At 48.7% G+C, this 20,974-nt stretch overlaps 1 protein-coding gene and 1 long non-coding RNA gene across 9 annotated transcripts; one reads left to right on the forward strand and one right to left on the reverse strand.

The window, feature by feature from the left end:
* The first annotated feature begins 34 nt into the window (after nt 1-34).
* On the forward strand, nt 35-10,835 carry LOC134483957 (uncharacterized). The gene is made up of 2 exons (XR_010061178.1): nt 35-164; nt 2,815-10,835. It is a non-coding gene; the product is annotated as an uncharacterized LOC134483957 (long non-coding RNA).
* On the reverse strand, nt 1,393-16,256 carry Tsga10ip (testis specific 10 interacting protein). Of its 8 annotated transcripts, none has more exons than XM_006230847.5 (9): nt 15,288-16,256; nt 13,574-13,713; nt 12,798-13,492; nt 12,479-12,626; nt 11,672-11,722; nt 7,530-7,700; nt 2,263-2,362; nt 1,956-2,074; nt 1,393-1,528 (listed from the first exon to the last, which is right to left on the reverse strand). In XM_006230847.5, the coding sequence occupies exons 1-9, from the start codon at nt 15,480-15,482 to the stop codon at nt 1,420-1,422; spliced, it is 1,728 nt and encodes a 575-aa protein (XP_006230909.1). In that variant the 5' UTR covers nt 15,483-16,256; the 3' UTR covers nt 1,393-1,419. The 8 variants fall into 8 exon arrangements, with proteins under 8 accessions (XP_006230909.1, XP_038939829.1, XP_008758377.1 ...); XM_039083901.2 differs by having other exon boundaries at nt 1,956-2,035; nt 15,279-16,256; XM_008760155.4 differs by having other exon boundaries at nt 15,279-16,256.
* Between the last annotated feature and the right edge of the window lie 4,718 nt (nt 16,257-20,974).

A 20,974-nucleotide genomic window follows, 5' to 3' on the forward strand; every position in this document is an offset into this window, starting at 1 on the left:
AACTAAGAGGGGCTGTTTCCGGGGCCTGCCTGGGAACCTCCAAAGGCTCATGGGAGGGACCGATTGAGAGTGCGCGTTCCCACCTGCCAGGTACTGATCTCTGGGCACGCGCGCCTGTAGAGACTGCGAAATCAAGATTCTCGCACGGGTTAGACAGTAGTCTTGTAAGTAGAGTTGTAAGAACCTTGGAATGTTACTATTCCACCATCTCCGGAGCTAGAAGCTTTCCCTGCCTCTTTCTCCACACTGATAGCCTCGTGGTGCTCTGTACCTCAAGTCTCTCCGTGGGCAGCCCCCTCTCCAGTGATTTTCCTAGTAGGCTCCCCGGGCCGGGGCTCCATCCGGTGTTGGAAAATACTTTGTTTTCTTCTTGCTCGAGATGCCAGCTCCAAAGGCCAAGCCTTGCAACCCCTTTAAGGCAGAATTGCCAGCGAACACTACCGTCATCCCGTGTCCCCTGGACTGGTGGATTGGGCCTTTTTCTTTTTTTTTTTTTTTTTTTTTTTTTTTTTTTTTTTTTTTCGGAGCTGGGGACCGAACCCAGGGCCTTGCGCTTCCTAGGTAAGCGCTCTACCACTGAGCTAAATCCCCAGCCCCTGGATTGGGCCTTTTTAACTGGGCTCTGTAGTACTAAGGAATGCTCCATGAATTTGTGCCTATAAACACGGTGATATTGAATGCTGGTTTATTATTATTGTTTCTAGTTATCTTTTTTAAAGGTAATTCTATATATCCCTGGTTGACCTAGTACTTGTTAGTTAGCCCTGGCTGGCCTCAAACCCTCCATAGCCCCTCTGTCAGCCTGCCATGTGCTAGAATTTCAGGCGTGCATGGCTACTCTAGGCTAGAGAGCAAATTCGGCACATTTGTGCATGCACGGATGTTTTACCTCTCTTTTTTTTTCCTTTCAGACTGGCCCATTAACTATGTAGCCCAGGCTGGGATTACAGGCATAAGCCACAATGCTTTTCCAGCCTTTTTTAGGGTTTCTGTTTGATTGCTTGTTTGGTTTGGGTCTTAAGGAGAGGATGTTTTAGGGTAAGGGTTCAGACACTTCTGATAGTCGTTGCTACTCTGGGCTTCCTGTGTAGCATATCTCTGGTGTGTTTTGGTGTGGGGGATGGGCTCCTTTAAAGTTCCGCTCCAAGACTGTTCAGAAGCAATGTCCTGTTCTAAGATTTCTAGGTGTGTGTCTACCCCCCCCCCCCCCCCCCGTGTGTTGGAGAAAACATGGGAAAGTCTCGGCGGATTCCTTTCAGGTGTCCCACTCCTCAGAAGCAGAAACCGCATGTTTGCTGAGGATAAGGTGTAGCCTGGGTTTCCAGAGTATGGGGTAAACAGCTCAAACAACTCAGCCCACAGCCAGCTCGCCTCAGAAATCTTACTCTGTACTTGGCCATAAAGCATTTAATTTTTCTCTCAGTCCAGGGTTGGGGAAGGGTGTCTTCCAGGCTGGCTGCTGGTTGGCTCTGTCTTTGGGGGACTCTGAGGAGAGGACTCCATTTCTACTCCAAATGACCGGTAGCTCCTTAAAGACACAGATGGAGGCCAATGGTCTCCACAGCACCCTATTCCATGCCCAGTGCAAACTTCTACCCTGTGGGTCTAAATCTAAGTCCTATGCTTGGTTGCTGTGTGACACTGGAGAGGGACACCCCGTCCTGCAGTCTCAGTGGTTTGGGGGTTGGTTGGTTGTTTTACTGTGAAGTGAATCTTACAGTCCCTGCTCTGTACCAGATTACTTACCCTAAGGGGTAAGGGACACCCTGAAAGGTGACAGAACGACACCAGCTGCTGGCGCAAGGGTGATTGCTCAGAGTCCAGGACTAGCTTTACTGCTTACTCCTGTGTCAAGTAAGGTCCTACTCTGGTCTCATTGGAAGGTGGGGACAGTAGCCCTGGCTCACCTTCCTGAGTGACATGGAGAACTGGAAGGGTACCTTGTCCCATCTCACCTGTGTTTCCGGGGGATGCCCTCTGCATTGCCTGCCTCAGCCAGCAGCTGTTCCTCATCCACTCCCAATGCTGACAGCACCTGGGAGAAGCGCCGGTTTGCTGTGAGCCTGGCATTGGTCTGATGGGAGAAAAAAAGGGTTCCTACCCTTCACCAAGGCTGCCGGGGTCACTGTGGGGCTCAGATTATTAAGAAGGGGTCCCAGGCCTTCTGGGGGGACAGATAGGACCCCACTCCACCTTTGTTTCGATACACACTTGTGGAAGCAGCTCTTTGGTGGTGGTGGTGGGCCTGTATTGTGCCCTCACCTGCATGGCCTGCTGGAACAGGAAGGGCCGGGCCTGCACTCTATGCTGGATGCCCTGGAGCTCTGCTTGGTACTCGGCAAAACGCTGTCGCTCCTTGCGCCTGTGAAGGAGACAAGACAGGCCTCTGGGCAGCCGAACATAGACACTCCCCAGGCTGGAGCCTCCTGGTCTTCCTTGAAGCTTATTAACTTAAAAGTTTCCCCTGACACTTACAAAGCCAGTATATTCCCAGTCCAGCTCTGTATTTCTTGGGTGGGATTACCAGGGTGGGGGTTATTTGCCCCATTTTACCGCTGGCCCAAAAAGGTGGTGGGGACTTTCCCTAGGTTGCAGGATTGAGCCACCTGTCCCAGGTTAGGCTGTGCATCCAGGGCTTGCCCACCTTCTGACCACAGCCAAAGGAGGGAGCCTGTCCTCCTGCCTTTTGACCTCCTGCTTCCACAGCCTCTCCATTTGTAAACCTCCCTTATCTCCGGCTACTGCCCTTTGAGGATGCTATGGAGCGTGTGGCCTGCAGAGCCTTAGCTCTGAGTCCAGTTTTCTTCACTACAGCAGGCGTTGGACAGCGCTCCCAGGTACCCTATGCCTTCTCTGTGTGTGGAGACAGACAGCTTAGAAGACAACAGAGGAACCAACGAAGACTATTGCAAAAAAAAAGAACATCTCCCAAAGCTGGGTCTGGTGGCTAACATTTGAGAAGCTGAGGCAGGAAGATTGCCTAAACTCAAAGACAACCTGGGCTACAGAGTAAATTATAGGCCAGTCTGGATTGCAGAATGAGACTATAGGAAACAGACAAACAAAGATGTGGGCTGCACTGGAGAAAGATTTCCTGTTTATGGAAATCAGTTTGAGGATGTTTAGACGGCTCAGCAGGTAAAGGTGCTTGCCACACTCAAGGCTAGCAGGCAAGCTCCATTTAAGATCCGGCTCCTACAGAGTTGTCCATTAACCTCCGTGTAGTGCTGTAGCATGAGCTCCTGCTCCCTCCGTGTGACACCTCACATGCCTGCAATCCCAGCACTCATCAGACACAAGTAGGAAGATCAGAAATGATCCTCTGCTGCGTAGTTCTAGGCCAACCTGGGCTACCTGAGGCAACATGGCTGCTCAACTAGCCCAGTGTTAACACTGCCTTCTGACCTCCTTGTAGGACAGGCCTGAGGTATGTCCAGGATGGAGTGGCAGAGCCCACAGACAAGATGAAGGGGATAACCAGACAACAACTCTCAGGCATGTCTGTTGGACCCCTGTGGGATAGCATGGGAACGTGCTTGGCCAGCTACCAGGGAAGGAAGCTTCCTCCCTGGAGAAGAAAACAAACAAACATGCACTGGGAAAACCATGCCAGGATCACAAGCTCCACTAAGAAGAGTTTTCACCAGTCCTGAGAGACTTTCCCAGGTTACAAGTGTAGTGGCAGTCATGAGCTGGTGTTAGGACTCTGCCTTTTGCATGATGTATTTTTTTTCCTTTTGTTTCAAGACAGCTGTGCAGTTGTTACCGTACAGCTCTGCCCGGCCTGACCTGGCCTAAATTTACTGTGTAGACTGGGCTGGCTTTGAACTCATAGGGTCCTGCCTCCTGAGTGCTGGGATTAAAGGCATGTGCCACCACACCCAGCTAAGATTTTTTTTTTTTTCCGGAGCTGGGGACCGAACCCAGGGCCTTGAGCTTGCTAAGCAAGTGCTCTACCACTGAGCTAAATCCCCAACCCCCAAGATTTATTTATTTTATGTATGTGAGTACACTGTCACTGTCTTCAGACACACCAGACGAGGGGATCAGATCCCATTACAGATGGTTGTGAGCCACCATGTGGTTGCTGGGATTTGAACTCAGGACCTCTGGAAGAGCATTTAGTGCTCTTAACCGCTGAGCCATCTCTCCAGCCCATGCAAGATAGTATTTTTCTTACTGTATAGTTTTTGTTTTGTTTTGTTTTGAGATAAGGTCTCACGATGTAGACCAGGCTAGCCTGGAATTCTCTCCCAAGAGGTAGGACTAAAGGTGAGTGTGCCACTGTGCTAGGCATTTTACTCATTTAGACGAGGTCTTTCACTGAACCTGGAGCTCACCAGTTTGACTAGACTGGCTGGCCAGCAAGCCTCTCAGGCACCGGAATTATGGTTGAACACAGTTGCACCTGGGTTCGCTTTGTTGATGTTTTTAATTTAAAAAACAAATGGGTGCTAAGGAGTCAGCTCTGGTCCTCATGCACCAAGCACATCGCTGTCTAGGCCATCTCTCAGGCCCCTATTTATTTAGGTTTTGGAGACTGGATTGTGTGCTGTAGTCCAGGCTGGCCCCAAATGCACAATCCTCCTGCCTCAGCCTCCTAAATACCAGGAAAATAGGCACATGCCTGCATGCCAAGCTTGTTTTTGAGACAGGCTGTATAGCCCAGGCTAGACTCAAATTCCAGGCCTCAAGCTGTCTTCCTGCTCAGCCCTGCAAGTAGCAAGGATTACATATGCACCATTGTGCCCAACATCTTACTGGATATCTTGTTATCTCTGTTAGGACGCCTGTGTCTTGAACTTCATGCCAAAAAAAAAAACAAAAAACAAACCTGGTGCCAATGGTACCAGCCCTGTCATTCTAAAGTAGGATGGGATGACATTTTTCCCTGCCACAGTGTTCCCAGTGTCCCCTCTACTGTGCCTCTCCTCCCAGGCAACACCCGAGTCTTGGTTGGTAAAGTTGAACAAACCTTCTCATGGAGAAGAGAGTTTCTGGCATCTGTCCTAGCCAGACTGGAAGACTGCCAGGAAAGGTCTGCCTGTGTCTTCTTCACCTGAAGTCAGATTCTAGCATTCCTCTCATGCACCCCACAGCTGGAGAACGGGCCTTACACTTTCCTCTTGTAAAGACCTAATAATAGCAGGGACTAATGGTGGCAACTGTTTGCAATCCCCGTGCTTGGGAGGCTGGGGCAGGCAGATGGCCACAGATCTGAGCAGCCTGAGCTATAGAATGAGACTTAAAGGAAAAAATGTGGGTGGGGTGAGGGTGCTTCCCGATGACTCAAGTGAGTTAAGGTGCCAGCTGTTCTGCCTGAGGAGCTGAGTTCCATCCCCAGGACCCACTTGGTGAGAGGAGAGAACTGACTTGCAAGTCCTCATCTGACCTACATACACACACTTAAAAAAAAAAAAAAGGTTAAAGAACAGTGCCCTGAAAAAAAAATAAATAAATAAAAAAATAAAAAATAAAATAAAAAAAGCTTGGGGGGTTGGGGATTTAGCTCAGTGGTAGAGCGCTTGCCTAGGAAGCGCAAGGCCCTGGGTTCGGTCCCCAGCTCCGGGGGAAAAAAAAAAAAAAAAAAAAAAAAAACAGTGCCCTGCAAGCAGAACTGTGTCCCCAGAAGACACTGTTCTGTAAAATTACCTATGAAGTTGAGCTAGCCAGGGGCGGTGGCACATCTCTTAAATCCTAGTACTCGGGAGGCAGAGACAGAAGGATCTCTATGAGTTTGAGGTCAGCTTAGTCTACATAGTGAGTCTAGGGCACCAAGAACTACATTGGGAGATTCTGCCTCAAAATATAACTAATAATTTTAAAATAAAGTTGAGATACAATTGATTCTGTATGGATGATCTGAGTCCTGCCAAGACCATGATGCCATACTGCAGCCCATGAAACCTCTTCCCACACATCATGAGCCAGAGGAAGGTGGGAATGGATAGATAGGAACCCATAGGTGTTCGAGTCAAGGCTTAAGTCTCTTTGTCTGATTTGGTTTTTTCTGTAGTAAGGTTTCTCTGCATAGCCCTGGCCCCCAAAACTCACTCTACAAACCAGGCTGGCATCGAACTCACAAAGATCCACCTTCCTCTGCCTCCCAAGTGCTGAGATGTGTTTGCCACCCCTGCCTGCCCTCAAGTCAATAGCTTAAGTGACTGTACTTAAACATGCTATCTATGTCATAAGGTTGAGCCATTGCAAGGACTGTCATGTGTCCTTTCACTGAAGAAGAAGCACTAAAACATCTAGGCAATGTGGCAGGTAATCCAACAGCTTCCAGGGCTTCCTTCAGATGTTGGCAGATCGTTTAAGCTCTCTGCTTTCTGGGCCTTAGTTCTTCCTCTGTGGTTCTAGGCGGATATTGGTACTACCTCACTCATGGCCCATTAGGAAGTGTTGTTTGACTCATGAATTTGCTTCCAAGAAAAATAGTCTTGAGAGTGGTGGCCCGGACCTGGAATCAGCACTTGGGGATAGATAGATGACCATGCATTTGCAGCCAGCTTGATCTGTACAGTGAGTTCCAAGACAGCCTGGACTATCAAGAGGAGTCCATATCTCAAGAGAAAGAGCTGGGCATAGCGCTGCCTTGGAGGGATCTCTGGGAAAACCTGGTGTTACAGGCCAGCAAGGGGTACATAAAGAGACCCCAGCTCAAAAAAAGGGGAGAGGGATTATACATCTGGAAAGCCAGTGAAACACGTAATTCCAGCCGACCATGCTTCCTACTTGTCTCCAGGAGTGGAGCCCCTGGGACTATTTACAGAGCGCATCAACTGTTTCTGAAATCCTCGACATTTTACATCTGTATTTTTACTTTCTATGTATGAGTGTTTAGTCTGCATGTGTGTAAGTGCACGTGTACCACATCTGTGCCTAGTGTTCACAGAGGCTAGAAGAGGGTGTTGGATTCCTTGGAACTGGAGTTATAAATGGTTATGAGTCACCATGTGGAACTGAATCCAGGTCCTTTGTAAGAACAACAGGTGTGGGGTTGGGGATTTAGCTCAGTGGTAGAGCGCTTGCCTAGGAAGCGCAAGGCCCTGGGTTCGGTTCCCAGCTCTGCAAAAAAAAAAAAAAAAGAACAACAGGTGTTCTTAGCCACCGAGCCATCTCTCCAACACCTCAACAATTTGTTTTTGAACAGGGTCTCCTTCAATGGCTTCAAACTCACAACAATCTACCTACCTGCCTTTGCCTCCAGAGTGCTGGGATTAAAGGTGTTTACCACCATGTCCAGATGTCTCAGTCTTTATAATAAGCACATAACACCATGAAACCAAAAAATAAGATTTAAAATCGTGACTGTGTGCAGAATACACAGGATGCACTATCTGAAGGGGTTACTATTAATAACTGAATGATCTTGGCCCAGCCCCTTCTCCAGGGGCCTCCACGTCTTCATTTGTAAGATGCAGCTAGGTGGTCTGGCTTGCCTGCTGTGAGGTCCTGCAGCTTGACTCCCAGCACAGTGTCCCTGCCCTGCCCCCAGCCAGGCCCTCCAAAGCCTGGCTTCCTACCTCAGCTCCTCTAGTTTGCGCTGAGGACCCAGGGTCCCTCTGTTCCCTCCTGGCGTGTAGGCCGCCAGACACCGGGCCACCTGCTGCTGCACTTGCTGCTCCCGAGCCCTGCGCATCTCCGCCTGCTGCTTCTCCTTCAGCTGCTGCTGTTCCCAGGCCTGCAGCAGGTTTCTGGTGAGAAAGGGGGGATGTCCATGGGGATCAGGAGCTCGAGGAAGGCCAAGGTAGCATGGAGGAGCATGTGGTCCAGAGGTGAGGGACTGTGGGAAGAAGTACGTGTCTCTAAGAGCCCAAGTCCTGGGAAATAAATGGCATTTGTCATGGAAGCAGGTTTTATGCAGCAACCAGCCTTAGGCCTGTCCCTACTTACTACTCAGGTTCCTTGTTTGTTTGTTTGGTTTGGTTTTTTGTTTGTTGTTTGGTTGGTTTAGTTGTTGTTGTTGTTTGTTTGTTTTGTTTTGAGACAGAGCTTCTCTGTGTAGCCCTAGCTGGACTGGAACTCTTCTGTAGACCAGGTTGGCCTCAAACTCAGATTCACCTTATTCTGCCTCTTGAGTGCTGAGAGCAAAGGCATGCGCCACCGCCTCCCAGCTGATGGCCAGGTCTTAACGTTGGGCCCAGGCCTCCTGAATGTCTAGAGCGCAGCCTAGGACTGCGGAGCCCCGAGGAGCTCAGTGCACAGCCTGGGACCCTTTGCACTGCTCACATTCCCTTCCCAGCAGCTGGCTGTGAGGAAAGCCAGACCTCTAACCACTCTACTTTAGTGCCTAACAGGATGAGGATGAGACACATTCAGACAGACAGTCAGACAGATAAATGTGTGGGAAAGAATTAAAAGGTTAGAGAACTTCATCTATGAAAGAAGAGGTGGGCAAGGGTGGGTAACTGAACAGCAACTAGACAAACCTGGGATACTCTCCCCCAGATGCCATGGTTCATCGGTCACCTGTTGAAATGTCATTTCTCACAGAGAGACATTCCCTGGCTACCCCACCTCCTTTTTAGGGACCCCCATCTCTAGCTACATACTTTGTTCATTTCACCTCTTTTGTATCCCTGGCTGGCCTCAAACGCTCCATGTAGCTGAGAATGACCTGAAACTTGACTCCTACCCTGACCTGCAAGGTGCTGGGATTACAAACTGCACCACCACACTGGACTTTAAATCTTCTTAACAGAAAGAAGAACTGGAAATATCACATGCCCTGATTTCCTAAACCATCAATCAGTAATCAGAACATGACACTGAGGTAAAAATGCAGACGATGGACTAACAGGCCAGAATGCAAAGCTCAAACAGCACATTGATTTTCCAGAGGGAAAGGAAGGTTTCCTCATAAGTGTGTGGGAAAACTGGCTATCTCTGTTAAAAGAATTACAGTAGACTATTGTTCCATACAACATGCCAACACCAACTCAAGTGGGCAAAGCATTTAAACTGAAAACCTGAAACTAAAAGTTCTCACAGAGCTCACGTGGTGACACATGCTTAGTTCCAGCCCTCACAAGGCAAAGGCAGGCAGATCTCTCTGAATTCAAGACCAGCCTGGTGTACAGAGTGAATTCCTAGACAGCCAGGACTGCACAGAGAAACCTTATCTCAAAAGAACAACAGAAAAGTGATCGAAATGAAAGGGGAACTCCACGATGTTGGACTGGACAGTGATTTCTTTTTTCTTTTTTTCGGAGCTGGGGACCGAACCCAGGGCCTAGCAAGCGCTCTACCACTGAGCTAAATCCCCAACCCCATGATTTTTTTTTTTAGTATTTTTGGTATATATGTAGGAAATTAAGTCTCTACATAGCAAAGGAAACAAAGAACATCTGCAAACAAAACACTAAAAACAGGTAACAGCTGACCTCAACACCAGTAAGAAAATACAAATTGAAAATGGCGACTGGGAGGTGGGAGGCAGTTAAAAGCCTGGCCACACCCGCCTGAGTTCAAGCCTTAGGGCCCAAGAAAAAGCCAGGTGTGGATTTGCACATCTATAATCCCAGCGCTCCTATGTGAGAAGTGTGGCAAAGACAGGTTTGACTCACAGGCCAGGGAGCCTATAGTACACAGAATTCTGGCAGAAATGAGACACCTTTCCTCAAAGTGGTGGAAGAAAACCAACTCCTGCCATTATACATAACGATGCCCATACTCACACAAAATACATTTAAAAAAGAAAATGGTCAACAGATCAGGCATGGTGATACAAACCTGTAATCCTGAGACCTGGGAGGCTGAGGCAGGAGGATTACAGAAAGTTCAGTGCCAGTTAGTACATACATAGCAAGTACCAGACATGGTAGTTCTAGTTAAATAGCAAGGATTTTCCTAAACAAAACAACCAACAAAAGATAGCCGCTGTCGATAAGGGTATGGAGAAGCTGGGCCCTTATACATAGTGGGAATATAAAAACGGGCTGGCAAGATGGCTCGGGGCTTTAGAGCACTTGTTGCTCTTCTAGAGACCCAGGTTCAATTCCAGTACCCACATGAGGTCACAGCCATCTGCAACTCCAGTTCAAGGGAACAAATGCCTTCTTCTGACCTCCCTGTGTATGAAGCACGATCATGATGCATACACCAGACATTCACGTGGTGCACAGACATACATGTAGCTAAAACAACTATACACATAAAATCAAAATAATCTGAGTATGGTGGTACATGACTTTGATCCCAGCACTAGAGAGGCAGAGACAGACAGATCTCTGTGAGTTTGAGTTTGAGGACAGCCTGGTCTACAAAGTGAGTTCCAGGACAGCCAGGACTACAAAGAGAAACCCTGTCTAAAAAAAAAAAGAAAAGAAAGAAAGAAAAGAGAAAAGGAATCTGATAACCAAGGGTGGTGGTGCAGGGCTGTAAGCCCAGTACCTGCACAGAAACAGAGTCAGAATTCAAGGTTGTTGGAGATTGCTTTGATTCAATCAGGAATCTTCATGTCCAGACATTGAAGGTTCTTTTCCCCAATTGGTTTTTGATTGATCAATAAAAATGCCAATGGCGGGGTTGGGGATTTAGCTCAGTGGTAGAGCGCTTGCCTAGCAAGCGCAAGGCCCTGGGTTCGGTCCCCAGCTCCGAAAAACAGAAAAAAGAAAAAGAAGAAAAAAAAATGCCAATGGCCAGGCTGGAGAGGTGGCTCAGCGGTTAGGAGCACTGACTGCTCTTCCAGAGGTCCTGAGTTCAATTCCCAGCAACCACGTGATGGCTCACAACCATCTGTAATGGGATCTGATGCCCTCTTCTGGTGTGTCTGAGAAACAACTATAGTGTACTTATATACAAAGTAAATAAATAAAACTTCAAAAAAATTGCCAATGGCCAATGGCTGGATGCGGGGCAGGACACTTAGAGCTGCACTAGTAGGCTGCAGAGAGGAACAGGAGAATCATCATGACTTGGGGCAGAAGGATGGGATGCAGGAGTGGCAGGGGATAAAGCCAACCAGCCCTGTGAGGTAGCAGAGGAAGGCCTAGGAGTGCCAGCCTTTGAGGTAGCCAAGGCATTTAAAATAAATTGGTGTGTGTGGTGTGTGGTGTGTGGTGTGTGGTGTGTGTGTGTGGTGTGTGTGTGTGGTGTGTGTGTGTGGTGTGTGTGTGTGGTGTGTGTGTGTGGTGTGTGTGTGTGGTGTGTGTGTGTGGTGTGTGTGTGTGGTGTGTGTGTGTGGTGTGTGTGTGTGGTGTGTGTGTGTGGTGTGTGGTGTGTGTGTGGTGTGTATGTGTGGTGTGTGTGTGTGTGTGTGTGTGTGTGTGTGTGGTATGTGTGTGTGTGTGGTGTGTGTGTGTGTGTGCCTTTCATTTGTGGATCCAAGACAGCTCTTGGGCAGGTGCTCCAGTGCATCAGCTGGGAGCCAAAGGGTGTAGAAAACTCCTGCTACACCAGGTAGCTTGAGTCACTTGGTAAGGTCAAGGCCAGCCAGAGATACAGGAGACCATGCCTTAACCACCTTCCCTCATCAGAAAAAAAAAATAATGCTGAATGAATTTGCCCCTCCCTCACATACCACTTTTAATTAGTCCTCAAGGAGCATTAAGTTGGATTCTAATAATCTCAGGGCTGGGCCAGCAAGTTGGCTCAGCATTTGCTGCCAAGCCTTACAACCTAAGTTCAAAACCCCCAACCAACATGGGAGAGGGCAAGAACTAACTTCCTCAAGCTGTCTTCTGAGCTTCGCACCTGTGCTGTAGTACTCACATGCCTGCACAAATAGAAAATGATTTTTGTAAGGTCTCAGGGCCGAGACCACAGCTCAGTAGCAGAGCACTTGCTTAACATTCCCAAGACCCTGCTTGACCTCCAGTACCACACACACACACATACTCGGGAGTGGGTACCCTTCTCTCCACCCGTACTGGCACACCAGCATCCCTTGGCTGCCAGTTGCTTTTCTGAGCTCATGGTCTCTTGTTCTAGCCCAAGTGTGGTAACTGTGAAACCAACCAGACATTGGCCACCCATCCTCTTTTATAGACCTTGAACTTCTTAGGACTGACCCAAATCCTCCCTCCTATCCCGAGGACGTACAAGTAGACACTCAATACGTGTTCCATTGGTGGGTTGGTGGAGGAATGGACAGGAGATAGAAAGTAGTGAAAAGTGGTGTGTGTCAGGTGGGCAGTGGTGGCGCAGGCCTTTAATCCTACTGCTTGGGAGGTAAAGGCAGAGGACCTCTGAGTTCAAGGCCAGTCTGGTCCACAGAGTGAGTTCCAGGACAGCCAGGGCTACATAAACCCTGTCTTCAAAAAGGAAGGAAGAAAGAAAAGAAGGAAGGAGGAAGGAAGAAAAGTGGCATGTGCTAGTAGAGTGGAACAGTGTTATCAGAGATAGACGGTGGGTGGTCAGAAAGCCTGATGACTGGGTAGAGAACGAACGAGCTGGGAAGACTGTCATTTATAAAACTGGCCCCTCTCTACTCTCCCCTCACTTCTTGCTCCCCTTCCTTTTTTGTCCTCACCTGGTGGCCTCCTGTCGTTTATGGAAGGTACGATTAGGGAAGTTGGCAGTCAAGAAACTTTCCTCTTCTCCCGTGACGGGGGTCTTCCTGTTTCTGGCAGAGGCCTGGACAGCTGCCCGCAACGCCTTCCAGGTCTGCTTCTGGGGACCTTTCCATGGGAAGCAAGTCTGGGTCACACCCCTTCCTGGATCCCTGGGCAGCTCCATCCAGCATCCACACAAGTCCTAGCCCACCCCAGCCTCTACCACCAACCCCACCCCTCTGTCTGAGCACAGGCCTCTCAGGCTTGTGGCACCGCAGGCCTCCCCGCAGTACTAACCACTTTCCAATTCCTCCTGTAACTGCCTGTGGAGCCGCTCCAGGTCCCAGGGCCCCTTGAATTCCTTGGCCCCTGAGGTCCCCTTTGGTGACTTTCGGAGGCTGTTGGAGTTAGAGCTGCTTCCCTGGTTGTGGCTCTGCAGCTCCCCTTCTTCTGAGCCCTTCTCTCCAGAATTCCTCCCCTTGTTGACAGAACTGCCCTTTCTCCTGTTGTGTTCCTCCTCCTCCATCACCTCTGAGATCAACTCCTCCTCCAAGGTCAAACCTTGCCCTGGGAGCTGGGGCAGTTCCCCAGTGCTGAGACTTTTCTCAGCCTCGTCAGCATTCTGGCCTTCTACCTCTGAGACATCCTCACACTCTGACCCTGACCCTTTCCCTGTTGACCAGAAGGTGGGTCGCTCTAGCCCTTGGCTCTCAGCCTTGCCCAGAGGCAGGGAAAGGTTGGCCCAGGCCCCAGGCTGATATCTCCTTCCCAGGTTTTGCACTTCCGACTTGTGGCAGGCTCGAAGGTCTTCTGAGAGGTTGGCTACTGACTTGTGCCTGGTCTTGCACTGGGGGGCTGCTGGAGGGAAGAGCAAGGATCGATGGCCCACGGCCACAGAGGAGCCTGACTGAAGCAGAGCCTGGCCATCTATGATGAAGCTCTCCCAGGCCCACTGGAAAGGGAAGGAAGGCTTCCGAGGTGAACTGAAGAGACTGAAGAAGGAGGAGAAAAAAGTCAGAATGGGGGTCCTCCTGGTCCCCAGTGCACCTTCTAGTCCACCCCCAACTGCTTACTCCTCTGCCTCAGCTGAGCCACGTCCTTTCTTGTTGCGCCTCCGGGGTTTTCGTTCTTTCTTTGTTGTCTGCCCTGCGCTGTAAGACCTTTGCTGCTGGCAGCTCTGACTCTGGAGACTGTCTCCGCTCCCAAGGCGGCCCTGGGCAGGGACAGGGAAGAGGGTGGCTCTGACCACTTCACCTCCTGGGGCCTTCCTCAGTTTACACTCTGTCCAGGCTGGGGCCGCCTCTAAAACTTACTGAACATTCACCTGTCTACTGTTAAGACAGCAAGAGCTGCAGGCCTGGGTTCACGACAACCTGAGTTCAATCAATCCCTGGGAAGCAACTCCTGCCTGTTGTTCTCTGATCTCCACATGTACCCCCCCCCCCCAAACACACACACATTTCATCTTCCCAAAGAAACACCAAAGAAACTCATGCACTTGGAAGAGCAGAGGTGTCATAGCTGATGAGCGGTGGGACTGAGACCCATACGTCACTGTTTGAAGATCCCAAATTTGCCACCACTGAACTCTGCCATGGGAAGTGTTCAAATGTCCCCAACACACAGATGGCAATTGCTCTGATTGATCATTATGTATACGAGATTACCATCCTGTTGCCATCCATATATGTATATTACGTTATTAGTTTTTGTTGTTTTCTTAAGAGAGTGTCTCGTGTAGCTGGGGATGGTCTCAAACTCACTGTGTAGCTGAAGATAGCTTTTGTTGGGGGTGGGGTGGAGGGGGAAGGACAGGAGTTTTCTGTGTAGCCCTGGCTTTCTTGGAACTCACTTTGTAGACCAGGATGGCCTCCAACTCAGAGATCCACCTGCCTCTGACTCCCAAGAGCTGGGATTAAAGGTGTGTGCCACTACAGCATGGCTGAGGAAAGCTTTGAACTACTAATCCTTCTGCCTCCACGTCCCAATGTTGGGATGACAGACTACCCCAACATGCCTGGTCTGAACTTTTTTTTTTTTTTTTGTTCTTTTTTTTGGAGCTGGGGACCGAACCCAGGGCCTTGTGCTTCCTAGGTAAGCGCTCTACCACTGAGCTAAATCCCCAGCCCCTGGTCTGGACTTTTTAAAAGATTTATTTGTTCATTATATACATATAAGTGCACTGTAGCTGTCCTCAGACACACCAGAAGGGGGCATCAGATCTCATTACAGATGGTTGTGAGCCACCATGTGGTTGCTGGGATTTGAACTCAGGACCTCTGGAAGAGCAGTCAGTGCTCTTAAATGCAGTGCCACCTCTCCAGCCCTGGATGTCTTTAAATTTAGAAAAATGTCTGGGTATGATGACAAATAGCTGTAACCCCAGATACTCAGGAAACTGTGAGAGGAGAATTGTGAGTTCTAGGACAGCCCAAATCAGATAATTGGGTAGGAGACTGCAAAACAAACAAACCATCACCACCACCCCAAAATACCAGCCAAACCACCCTCAACAAAAACTCACGTTCTCCTAGATGTCACCCAGGGCTCTGGACTTAGAAGTGGAAGGAAGAAGGGTTTTTATTTCCCCAAACTCCTCTCCTCCCTGCAGTGTTCCCAAACTGCTCCATCTGTCCTCTATGGTACCTGTCCCAGGCCTTCCTAACTGTTACCAGGACCTGAGCTCTAGTCTTATGTTTCTTCAAGAGCCTTAGTCAGGGCTGCCCTCTTTTGACCTAAGATGCCCCTGGGCGGTTGAGGTTCTCCAACTGCACCCACCTCCCTCACCTGCTCCTCCGGAGAGATGTTTGATAGAAGGCTGAACAGTCCTGTAGGTGTCCCTGGAACCAAGGGCTCTGTGCTCTTCCTTGGTCTCTCCGATATGGCCCTAACCAACAGTTGGTCAGTGTTCAGCATATTGGCATGTTGTCCTCTCCCACCCCTACCTGCCAGCTCTGGAACTGCCCTCTCTGCCATCTCCATGACAACCAGGCTGTGACCAGTCTGAATGACTCCAGCAAAAAATACTAGGTAGGGATCAGCCAGGGCGTGTTATACTGGTCTCCTTTTAGAGACTGTGTTCAACTGGACCCAGGACTGCCTCGTGCCTTGCCTCTGCCCCTGTGACCTGACTTGGTGAAAGCTCCCTACTTCTCTAGGCCTATGTTTGTCCTCTGCTTCTGAAGGGAATTCAGAGCTTGTCCTCTCAAACGACCCTCAGGTCCTGTGGAAATGCCCTCTTGGTGCCTGAAGCAGGTCATGGCCTTTAGCTTGCCTTCAGCCCGCTGGCAGGGCCTGGCTGCAGGATACTGTGCTCCTCAGAGAGGCAGCAGGCCGCTTGACTGAGAATGACAGTGCTTCAGCCTTACTTGTTTTCTGTGCCTAACTGTATATTTGTACTTTGACTGGTTTTGTTTTGAGTGTTTTATGGATTTTGTTTTGTTTTACTTTAGACAGTGTCTCACATGTAGCCTACTGAGCTGGCCTAAAAGTCACTCTGTTGACCAGGCTGTTCTTGAACAGACCAATCTCTGCCTGTCTCTGCTTCAAGAGCACTGGACTTAATGGCACGTGCTAAGCATTTTCTGTGTGGATGCAGGGAATCGAACTCAGGTCTTGATGTATAGCAATGGAAGCATCTCCACAACCTCGCCCCGTTTGCTTTGGTTTGGTTTGCTTTGGTTTGGTTTGGTTTGGTTTGGTTTGGTTCTGGGACTGGAACACAGAGCCTCAGGACTACTGAATGAACATTCACCACTGAGCCCTGCCCCAGCCTCTCCGCCCAGCCCCAACCCTTCCACCGAGATTTTGTCTTTTGCGTACGCTTTGTAGGTGGTTTTTGTTTCTTTAAGCAGTGTTTCATATAGCCCAGGGTGGCCCAAGCTCTACATTAGCTGAGGATGACTTTGAACTTGGTCTTCCTGCCTTCCCTCCCAAGTGCTGGGATAATTGGCCTGCACCACCATGCCTAACACCGAATCTTAGATTACACCTTTCCTTTACTGGCTTTGGATCTGTTGAACTTTGTGCTGTCGTGTGCCAATTTAGGCAGCCCACGTCTTTCTAGAAATGTTTCCACCTCATTTAAAATTTTATTTGTGATATTCTTTGGCATGTGAATATTTTTTTTTCTTTTTTCTTTTTTTCGGAGCTGGGGACCGAACCCAGGGCCTTGTGCTTCCTAGGCAAGCGCTCTACCACTGAGCTAAATCCCCAACCCCAGCATGTGAATATTTTAAACCCCTCTAGACTCAGGGGTCAAGCCATGTAGGGCCTATTGGATCTGAGAACTCTCCCAGTTCACTTCATAATTGGGAGAACACATGACAAGTTGTTGGAAGTTGCCACTGAGCCACTGAGGCTTAAAGAGAAGAAGAACACAGAATCACCAAATGAGTAGCCACTGGCCAAAATGCAATTTTAATTTTCAATTAAAAGAATAAGCCTGGGGCTGGTGAGATGGCTCAGTGGTTAAAAGCAGTGACTGTTCTCCCAGAGGTCCTGAGTTCAATTCCCAGCACCCTCATGGCGGCTCACAACCATCTGTAATGGGATCTGATACCCTCTTCTGGTGTGTCTGAGGACAGCTACAGTGTACTCATATATACAATAAAAATAATAAAAAAAGGAAAGAAAAAACAGGAAAAAGAATAAGCTAGTCATCCTAATGTTTCTATTGCTACAATAAAACACCACCATGACCAGAAAGCCAAGTTGGGGAGGAAAGGGTCTTACTTGGGTTATACTTCCACATCACTGTTCATCATCCAAGGAAGTCAGGATAGGAACTCAAGCAGGGCAGGAACCTGATGGCAGGAGCTGATGCAGAACCATAGAGGGGTGCTGCTTACTGTGTTGCTCCCCATGGCTTGTTCTGCTTGCTTTCTTATAGAACCCAGGACCACTTGCCCAGGGATGACCCCACCCACAATGGGCTGGGCCCTTCTTCCACACCAATCATTAATTAAACTTGCCCGCAGCCCGATCTGATGGAGGCATTTTCTCTCTTTTTTTCTTTTCTTTTTCTTTTTCTTTTTTTTTTTTTTTTCCAGAGCTGGGGATGGAGGCATTTTCTCAATGGAGGTTTCCCCTCTCAGATGACTTTAGTTTGTGTCAAGTTAATATAAAACTACGAGGCACACCTGTATTAGTATTCTTCGGTGAGGCAGAATAAACAGTGCATGTAGATGTATAGGGCAGGAGACTTACTCGTGGAGTTAACTCATGTAACTATGATGGCTAAGTTGCCCCTATAGGTCATCTGTCTGGGTGCTAGGGATCCCGAGATAGCAGAAGCAGCATGGCTTCAGAAACCGTTGAGGACCTTAGAACCAGGGAACTAGTCTTTTTTTTTTTTTTTTTTTTTTTTTTTGGTTCTTTTTTTCAGAGCTGGGGACCGAACCCAGGGCCTTGCGCTTCCTAGGCAAGCGCTCTACCACTGAGCTAAATCCCCAACCCCCAGGGAACTAGTCTTATAACTTTCACTTCGTGGTTAAATGCCTGAGAACTCCAGGCTCCCTGGTGCAAAGGCCAGAGAGACCTGAGTTCTTTTAATTTATTAATTGTAAATGTTATTGTGTGTGTATCTGGGCGGGGGCTGGGGGGAAACCAATGTGCCACAGCATGCATTTGGAGGTCAGAAGACAGCAACACTTGGGGAGTCTTCCCTGAGGATCAGGCTTGTCAGCAAGTGCCTTTACCTGCTAAGCGACCACCTGGCCACCTAGGAGCCTGGAATTCTGGTGGCAGCAGAGGTTGCATGAGCTCCTGGAGAGCCCAATATACTCCGTGCGTCTGCCCTGTCTGCTCCTGCCAGCTGGATGATGTTCACAATGGCCAGGGTTCTAGTTTCTGGAGGCGTCTGTGCTCACTTGAATCCTTAATCTGGTGAAACTGACACCCAAAATTAACCATCATAGAAACTATTCTATTTCTTAAAGGCAAGGTCTTTTTTTTTTTTTTTTTCCGGAGCTGGGGACCGAACCCAGGGCCTTGCACTTGCTAGGCAAGCGCTCTACCACTGAGCTAAATCCCCAACCCCAAGGTCTTATGTTTTGAAGACTTGCCTCAAGCTATATGTAGCAGAGGATGGATTTGAACTCTTCACCTCCTGCTCCACCTCTCATATATTGGAATTACAGGCAGAATTTTCCACGCCCACCCCATTTTTGTCTGAGACAGGTTTGTTTAGAGGGGGGGGTTGTTTGGTTTGTTTGGTTTTTTTTTTTCCACGACAGAGCCTCACTATGTAGCCCTGGCTGTCCTGGAACTCACTCCGTTGACTAGACTGGTCTCCAATGCACAGAGATCTGCCTGTCTCTGTCTTGGAAGTGCTGGGTTTAAAGGTGTGTGCCACATGGTGGCTCACAACCATCTGTAAAGAGATCCGATGCCCTCTTCTGGTGTATCTGAAGACAGCTACAGTGTACTTATATATAATAAATAAATAAATCTTAAAAAAAAAAATAAATAAAGGTGTGTGCCACCAAGCCCAGTTCTTGAGATGTGTTGTTGGTGTGCAGACCAGGCTGGCTTTGAGTTCTTGATCCTCCTGTCCAGGGTCCAAGCACCGAACTGTAAGTGTGTGCCACATTTTAATTATTTTTAAAGTTTTTAAAAGATTGACATTTTTACTTTATATGTATGGGTGTTTTGCCTGCAAGTATGTCCATGGATCACATGAATTCAGTGCCTGCTGAGGTCAGAAGAGAGCAAAAGGATCTGAAAAGGAGTTACAGTTGTGAGCTGCCTGGTGGGTGCTGGGAACCAACACCAGTCCTCTGGAAGAGCATCAGTGCTCTATCCTTGGAGCTGTCTCTCCAGCCCCAACATGATCCACAGTTTGCCACTTTTGAAACCCTTATCCTTGTCAGAAATATGAATGGATTAAAGTTGGATTTACTTGCTTATCTATTTGAGAAAGGGTCTTAGGTAGCCCAGGCTAGCTTTGAACTTGCTATGCAGACAAAAATAAACTTCAACTTCTGATCCTTCTGCCTCTACCTCTCTAGCATGGAGATCACAGATGCTCACCACAATACCCAGTTTATTTGGTGCTAAACATTGAACTCAAGGCTTCAGGCATTCTAGGCAATTACTTTACCTACTGAAATATGCTCCCCCGGTCCAAGGGCAGATTTATCAAGCTTTTACACTTATTGGTCTGTTATGTGTACAGGGTGGGGTATGTGGTCTGGGATGCATGTGACCATCAGATCATTAGTCAGGTCTCCCCTCCTACTGTGGCGGTCTCAGCAGTCGAACTTAGGTTATCCAGTTTGGTGGCGACCATCTTTACCTGCTGGGCCAGGCTCTGTCTTGAAATCCCCCCCTCCAAACAAACCGGTCTCAGGCAAAAATGGGGTGGGCGTGGAAAATTCTGCCTGTAATTCCAATATATGAGAGGTGGAGCAGGAGGTGAAGAGTTCTCACCAGCCTCTGGGGTGAATTTTGAGAGAGTGAGTTGGTCAAGACATCAATCTGGAAACAGCTGGTATCCTAGTGGGGACTCAAACCTGAATCGAGTGAACTGTCTCCTTTTCCCTCTTCTTCCTATCCTCCTCCTCCTTCTCCTTGTCTTCCTCTTTCTCCTTCTCCTCCTTCTTTTTTATGTTTTTTTTTCCCAAGACATGATTTCTCTGTGTTACCTTGACTGGCCTGGAACTCACTCTGTAGACCAGGCTGGGCTCGAACTCAGAAATTCACCTGCTTCTGCTGTGCACTGGGACTAAATGTGTGTCCCATGCCTGACTGGTGAGTTGTCTTCTAATTCCAACTCCGGTACTACATGCTTCAAAGAAGCTCAAGAGGCTTTCGGATGTGGTGGTCCCAGTGGGTCAGTAGTACAGTGACCTCCAGTAATGATATGACTTGGCAGTGGGGACTGACTGACCCTCAGGTAAAAATGAATCCTGTGAAGGGAGCCCAATAAAATGGGCCTTTGCATGCCAGAAGGAAGAAAACCAGAGCAACCAGAGCATGGGTGCTGCCGTTTGCTGAGGTTGGGGTTGATCTGGAAAGGTGACCCAGAAAACCAGACAGCACCCACAGACAAGAACAGCTTTCTTCTTTTTTTAAAGATTTATTTATTCATTTATTATATATAAGTACACTGTAGCTTTCTTCAGACACACCAGAAGAGGGTACCAGACCTGATTATAGATGGTTGTGAGCCACCATGTGGTTGCTGGGAACTGAACTCAGGACCCCTGGAAGAGCAGTGGGGTGCTCTTAACCATTGAGCCACCTCTCCAGCCCAGCTTTCTTCTTTTTAAACTCTTTAAACATGTATGGGTGTTTTGCTTGAGTGTACGTTCATGAAGCACATGCCCAGAGAGGCCAGAAGAGGGTGCCGGCCACTGAAGCTAAAGGCACAGACGGTTATGAGCCACTTGTGTGGGCACTGGACACCGAACCCAGCTCCTCGGTGGGGCTGGACACTCTCCCTCCCGGCTGTGAGCGCCTCTCCTTGCTGC

Source organism: Rattus norvegicus, chromosome 1 (genome assembly GCF_036323735.1).
Source record: "Rattus norvegicus strain BN/NHsdMcwi chromosome 1, GRCr8, whole genome shotgun sequence".
Lineage (NCBI taxonomy): Eukaryota > Metazoa > Chordata > Mammalia > Rodentia > Muridae > Rattus > Rattus norvegicus.

Bases quoted from the DNA above. Each gene is read 5' to 3' on its own strand.
- Tsga10ip (XM_008760155.4), bottom strand. From the start codon at position 15,482: ATGGAGATGGCAGAGAGGGCAGTTCCAGAGCTGGCAGGTAGGGGTGGG. The intron at 12,627-12,797 runs GTTAGTACTGCG...TCCCATGGAAAG, and splicing joins ACAGGAGGAATTGGAAAGTG to GTCCCCAGAAGCAGACCTGG. The intron at 7,701-11,671 runs GTTAGTTCTTGC...CTTTCTCACCAG, and splicing joins TCAGAAGACAGCTTGAGGAA to AAACCTGCTGCAGGCCTGGG.